We start from the raw sequence: 6,544 nt of genomic DNA, 5'->3' as shown, positions 1-6,544 counted from the left end.
GGCCTTCCACTTCTGGAGGGGAAAGCCTCCAGCAAAACGAAGGCCAGGTTGTTAGGGGAGGAAGGAAAGAAAAGGGAAAGGTGCAGGCCGAAGCAAGGAGCAGAACATGGTTGAACAAGAGGAGGCCAAAGCCAGGCTGGGCCTGACGAGGCACAGGGAGCAGCTAGACAGTCCTGGCAATGTTTCTGAAGTCAGCACTGGGGCTAGTTTGGGGGGGGGGGGGGTGTTTTGTTTTGTTTGCCTTTGGGCTCCTTTGCACGCCATCGGAGAGCAGGCATGGGCCTCCGGACCCTCCAGACCCGGACCTACCCGGCACTGGGCCGCCTCTAGCGCCGCGCGCTCCTCTTGCCCCCGGTATTCGTTGTGCGGTGATCGGAAGGCCCGCCGGCCGCGCGGGGCTCGCCGCCCGGTGAGTTCGCGTTGCGCGCGGGAGCACCGGGCCCTCCTGTGCCCTGCGCCCACGCCCTTCCCGAGCCCGCAAGGAGGAGGGCCGCCAGCGGCTCGTGAGCACAGTGTACACTTTATTTCAGACTACAGGTTTCTGAACATAATAAAATCTTTGGCTTGTAGCGGCGGTTCAGTCTCGCAGTCTGTGGGGTCGTATTTCTCAACAAGTCTCCGGAAAACGAAAGGGGAGCAGGACGGACAGACCGACAGAAGGGGCTTGGGAGGTGGGGGAGAGGCGAAGGGCAGACACGCGAGGAAAACATACTCTCACGCACACAAAGAAAAGTCCCAGAGAAACGAGGGCCAGCGATGCGGGGCGGGAGGCACCAGAGAAGCGACAACATTCAAAAGAAAAAGGCAACGAAAACGAAACTGGGCCGGGGGCAGCGAGGTGGAGGTCGGGAATAAAATAATTATAATAATTATAATAATTATAACAATAATAATAAAGGAGATTAATAAAAAGTCCAGCAAATAGAGATCGCTACACATATTTCTTTTCCTTACCTGAAATTAAATATATACAAGGTCGTAAGCGGTTTGGCTAGATAGAGCTTTAAGGAGTTCGCAGTTTCCGCCCCTTATACTGTGAATAGAGAATAGATCTTATTTTTCGATAGCACCTGTCCGAGTCTTTCTCCCTTTTTAAAAAATGGTTCGTTCAAACGTGACTCTCCATTCTGAGAATCTGTCTTCCCTGTTGCTCCCTCCCTCCTGCGCGCGGATTCTTTCTCCCCTGGCGTGGGACCAGGCGTCGGCGGCGGTGGCTGCGGTGCCGATGCCAGGAGGGGGCGCGGGCGCGGCGGCCGGACCGCGCGGCCCCAGCCGGCTGGCGGCTACTCGCTCTCGTCTTTGTCCTGGACCGTGGTGGTCGAGTGGTTGTACAGTCCCTGCGCCATGAGGTGCAGCGCCAGGCCGTTCTTGATGCCTGTAGCTTTCTTGATCTTGGCGCGCTTGTTCTGGAACCAGATCTTGATCTGGGACTCGTTGAGGCTGAGCTCCTGGGCCAGGGTCTGCCGCCGCTGCTCGGTGATGTAGCGGTTCGCCTGGAACTCCGCCTTGAGTCTCTGCAGCTGCTCGGCCGTGAACGCCGTCCGCGGCCGCTTGTCCTCCTTCTCGTTCTTCTTCTTCTTCAGCTTTCTGGTGCGCGGACCTGCAGCGGCGGAGAGGACCGGGTGGTGGGGGAAGTGGGGTGGGGACGGAGGGCACAGGGGAGGAGGGTGGGGAGAGGGCAGAGGAAGCCGTGAGAATTGCGGAGCCGAGCGAGGATCGCGCCCCGCGCTTCCGGGGCCATAGCCGAGGCCCCGCTGAGTCCCTGGCTCCCTCCCGCCCGCGGGCCCCGAGATCAATCGCCTGGCTGTTGGGGTCGCTGACTTCCCTTCTGGGGGGCCAGAAGGGGCGCGGAGGAAAACTGGCCCTGCTTGTCCGTGCACCCCACGCCTTCAATTCGGAACCAGAGAGCCGCGCGCCACGCTTAAATCCCATAATCTAAGATGGAGAGACATTTGGAGCCCCATCCGGTGGATCCCAGAGTTGAAGGTCAGGGGTCTACTGTCTTCACAGCCCTGGAATAAAAAGAGGCTCAAACGAAGACCAGCGAAGACACTGGGCAGGAGTGCTCTGAGGGAACTGCCAGCCTGCCAACTAATCCTCCTTTACTCCTCCAGAAGTGCACCTACGCCCAGCACTTCGGATAAGACCCCATCTGCTTGTAGTAATTGACCCTAGAAAGTATGGGGATAGAGAAGGGGCTGTGAGGGGCTTCCTAGATCTGAAGTCTCGGTGTATGTTCTCTTTGCTCCTCCTTTCTCTTTGGCCTAAAGGAAGGCCTTTTTAGGGGCCCAGGGAGACACTGACCCTCCCATTCTCTGAAGGGGGAACAAGGCTTTCACCCAGTTGCACACCTTACCCACATGACCCTGGCCCCCAGGGATCTCTGCCTTTCCCCTTGGATGGTGCCAGTAAGAAAGAGGACTCCCCATTCCCCCACCTAGTTGTACAGGCAAGGTCTCCCTTCTGGCTTTTTTCAACAGACAACGCTACAGTTTCAGGACTGAAAAGCCCTGTGTAACAAAAACATATCTGCTTCCCCTGCCCATCAATGACATTTGCAAGCGGACTACATCCGTCCTCCTCCCCATTCACGAGCAAAATACAGGCAGAGGGAGAGACATGGAGGACAATATGGACACAAACCTGTGCTTTGCCCCTATGATGGTTATGGGAGGAGGCCCCAGCAAACCTCCCCAAGAAGGTGAGGTCTCTCCCAAAACCTAGTCTGGAAAGAGAGCTGCTGTGAGGACCAGCCCTGGAGAGAGAAGAGGGTAAGAGAAGGCAGCCTTCAAAGCCTGCACCTCTGTTTCCGTAGCCCCAGCCCCAACCAAGCCTTCTGGCATTTACTTGGTGGGCCCTGTCTTGGTTATGGGAGCTTCCTGAGCCAAGTTAAGTCCTTGTGGGGCCTTTTCATATCTGAAACTGTCTGGAAAGAAGGGTCTTCACCAGCATCTCCAACCCTAGCAACAGAGGGGCAAGCTGGGCTGCCCTCTCCCGGGGAAGGCCAGCGCCTGGGGTCACCAACTGTCCTATGACAAAAGAGTCCAGGCCTGGCTGACTGCAGCGACCCAGGTCTGAGCTGAGGTTCACCTCCCTGAACTGTCCCATTGGGAGGAGCCCGTCCTCTGCCTCCCCAGGCACATAAGAGGGAAAGCGGCCAAGAACAAAAGGCAAGGCCCGCTGCTGAGCTCTGTGCAGAGAGGACTGAGAGGTGGGGTGGGGAGGAAGGACAGCCTCAGTTTAGATTAGTAATTAGCTGAGCGAACAGAGTTGGCCCAGGAAATGTGCCCATCTCCGGAAAGGCCCCGCTGTGCGTTGTGCGTCCTGGACCTTGTGAAGAGTGTTGTTGTGTACGTGTGTGCAGAGGCACGGACACTTGTAATAAAATCGTAGCCTCCTGGCCAGCCTGAGCCGCACAGCCTGACAGCTCAATCACTCTATCCATCAGGCGAGTCAATCAAAGCAGCTTTTCGGAGGTTCAGGGAGCCCGACGTGTCAATAACGGGGCTCGAGATGGCGGGGGCTGATAGCACGCATCGATCCGCGCCCGGCCGGCAACCATGGGGAGGCTAGATACCAGCCGGAGTCGAGCGGCGGCGCATGGCTACGCTGTGCCCGGCCTCCTACCAAACCTGGGTGCCCGGAACAGCAATTGTAGGCCAGAACCCCTGCCGCCCTCCTCGCCGCGCCCATCGGGGCCTCTCGGGCTACTGCTGCCCCGGGAGGCGGGCAGGCCCCAGCCTCCTCTCCCGGGGCCTAGAGCTGTCCCAGCGCAGGTTTCTCGGCCTCCGGGTTTCCAAGCGCGAGGGACAAGCGGGGAAAAGACCAAAGAAGGTCTAGAAAAAAATCTACACTGGCAAGAATCTGCTAACTGGCAGATACGGGGAAGAAAGGAGTGAAAGAAGGAAGGGGCAGGGCCGAAAAGGATGTGCAAGCCGTGCCACGGAGAAGCTGCCGGGGAGGTTGCCAGTCATGCCCCGTGCCCCCGCGATCTAGCCAGAGCCTGACTGGTCTCCTCTCCGCTCCCACTGTCTGTGAGCTCTCTGGAACCAGGAACCAGGGACTCTAGGCACCGATTGTTCTGGCAACCATCTTTCCCTGGATTCTACCCACCCAGGGTCAAACTCTAGCTTACCCGGCCTGGGGAAGAGGCACAGCGATCAAAGGCTATCCTCTCTTTCTATGTGCCCTCCAATCTATCTCTCTGTAAATGAACTGGCCTTAGAAAATATCGAGATGGTGTTTGTGTTTGTAAATATAGAGAAGGTGACGATTATTTCTCTGATCTGAGCCTGCCTCCTCGGCCTCAGCACGACCAGGCTGGCAGGATGGATATCAGACCCAGATCACTAGGCCCACCTTCCCGCCGGCTCTAAACACCCCCTCTCCCCAAAAGAAAAATCAATGGCTGATTGTGTGTGTGTGTTTTCTTAGAATAATAAAGGTAATACACAAAGAAGGCCCGAGGGGCTCGGAGTGCAAAACCGAAGGATTGAGACTCCAGCTTCCTGTGCCAGGAGCTGTAGCCAGCCTCTCGAGTGGTGGCCACAGAGGCCAGGAGCGCAGAACTGGGGGCACACCGGGCTGTGACTGGGACCGAGGTGAGGAGGAGAAAGCAGGCGTGAGAGAAGAGAGCACCCAAGGCCGGGTCGGCTCTCCCCAGCACGGCGGCAGCTAAGAGTTCTGGGGCTGTCCGCGGGTCCAAAAGTTACGGCGCAGCCCGGGGTTGGGTACTCACCGGAGGACGGGCGATCCGAGTAGCGCGTGCAGTACACCCAAGCGGGCCATACGAGAGGCTGCTGCGAGTCAGTTTTGACTACGGGCCCGCCGTTGGCTGAGCCCATAAGCAGGATGGCGGGGTTGCCATGCTCCGGGTACTTGGCACCCTGCGCACTGGGGCTCCCCACGCCGCCTCCACTACCGCCGCCGCTGTCCGAAGGCTTGGCCGCCGCCGCCGCCGCCGCCGCCGCGGCCACAGCAGCCGCCGCCGCAGCCGCCGCCGGGTTCCCGGCTTTAGACGCACCCGCACCGCCGCCGGCTGCTGGCGGAGAGCCGTCGGGTGGGCCACAGTTTACGTCCGGAGCGCATAGGAGCGAGGCGGCGCCCGGCGCCCGCGTGCCCAGCTGGTGGACAGGGTCTCTACCTGCGCCGGTCTGGCCTCTGTCACGCTCGACCCGGCCTCCTCCTGCGCCTCCTCCGGCCGCCGCCGCCACCAGGAGCTGCGGCGGCGGCTGCTCCTTTTTGCAGCCGAAGTCCGGCCTCAGGATGTTGTCGATGAAAAAGTTGGTGGTGCGGTGCAGCTGGGCCGCGGGCTGCGGCTGGTGAGCAGGCGCCGCGAGATGCTGCTGCGGCGGCGGCGGCGGGGGCGGGGGGTGCGGGGGGAGGTGCGGGTGGTGGGCCAGGGGCGGCAGGCAGGGCGCCGCGGGCGGCGAGGGGGGCGCGGGCTGCGGGGACACCGGCACGCTGTCTCCATCGCTGCCGCTGCTGCCGCTGGCGCCGGGGCTCAGGCTCAGGCTGCCCGGGGCCGCTGCCACCGCTGCCGCGCCGAGGCCCGAGTCGCGCTGACTTTTAGGTTCCGGCTGCTGTTCTTCCATGCTCGGCCGCCCCGCCGCCCCGGCCGCCGCGCCGGCCCCCGCCCCCCCCGCCTCGCTCCCCACCCCACTTTGCCAGCGGCCCGTGGGGGTGCGCGGAGGAAGGAGGCCGGCGAAGCCCCAGCGAAGGCACGGGGCGGGTGCAGGAAAAAAAGCCCAGGCGTCTGGCCTGGATCGCTCGGTCTTATCGAGCAGATAGATCTCGCTGTCTCTCCCTCTCTCTAATTTGTAGACATCCAGATATGGAGACACTTGGCTATTTCTTTTTTTCTTTCTGCAACCAGATTCAATGATTTGTTTTAAATGGGGAGTAAGCCACGGCCAAAAAGGGGGGGGGGGGGAAAGAAAAGAAAAAAGAAAACAAGAAAAAAGAAAAAAGCTCCAATAATTATTTTTCTTAAAGGGGAAAAAATAGTCTTTAAAGTCTAGCCATCTTCCTAGGCAGTAGTGAGGGGTTTGACTTCCCCGAGTGTCACGCTCAGCTGTGCCCAGAGCGCGAGGCTGGCAGCGCCTTTAATCGCCTTTGCTTTTTTTTGCAGGGAGAGCGCGTCTCCGCCAGCGCCGGGGCTGCCTTTTTTTTTTTTTTTTTTTTTTTTTTTTTTTTTTCCTCTCAAATCTCTGACAGCTCGGATCTTTGCACAAACTCTCTCGCTTAAAAAAAAAAATCACCCAGGCACACTTTTTGCCTTCAAACCGGAAGCACGTGAGTCAGGCCGCACGTGTGCGGGGCCAATGGCGAGCCAGAACTCGCGCTGACACCCGGGCCTCGGCCCAATGGGCTCGCGCGGGACTTTGCGGATAAATAATCCGGGGGCGGCGGCTGCCGGCGGAGAGGGGGCGCCGCGGCAAGGGCCCAGAGCCTCCGGCCCGCCTTCCCCCACCCGCGCCCGAGCCCCTCCCCCTCTTTCAAGGCAGGACCGAGGAAGGGGCAAAGGAGAGACCAGGGAGGGGGT

At 59.8% G+C, this 6,544-nt stretch overlaps 1 protein-coding gene across 1 annotated transcript; it reads right to left on the bottom strand.

Moving 5' to 3' along the window:
- Positions 1 to 443: 443 nt before the first annotated feature.
- EN1 (engrailed homeobox 1) lies at positions 444 to 6,173 on the bottom strand. The gene is made up of 2 exons (XM_059168936.1): positions 4,739 to 6,173; positions 444 to 1,600 (listed from the first exon to the last, which is right to left on the bottom strand). Exons 1-2 carry the CDS (start codon positions 5,592 to 5,594, stop codon positions 1,284 to 1,286), a joined length of 1,173 nt encoding a protein of 390 aa, XP_059024919.1. The 5' UTR covers positions 5,595 to 6,173; the 3' UTR covers positions 444 to 1,283.
- Positions 6,174 to 6,544: the final 371 nt, after the last annotated feature.

Source organism: Mustela lutreola, chromosome 3 (assembly GCF_030435805.1).
Source record: "Mustela lutreola isolate mMusLut2 chromosome 3, mMusLut2.pri, whole genome shotgun sequence".
Classification (NCBI taxonomy): Eukaryota; Metazoa; Chordata; class Mammalia; order Carnivora; family Mustelidae; genus Mustela; species Mustela lutreola.
The sequence above is the reverse complement of the archived record's forward strand: the minus strand, read 5'-3'. Positions and strand labels throughout refer to the sequence as shown.

Coding starts and splice junctions, on each gene's coding strand:
- EN1 (XM_059168936.1), bottom strand. CDS start 5,594: ATGGAAGAACAGCAGCCGGAACCTAAAAGTCAGCGCGACTCGGGCCTC. Junction 1,601..4,738: donor CTCGGATCGCCCGTCCTCCG/GTGAGTACCCAA, acceptor CCGCCGCTGCAG/GTCCGCGCACCAGAAAGCTG.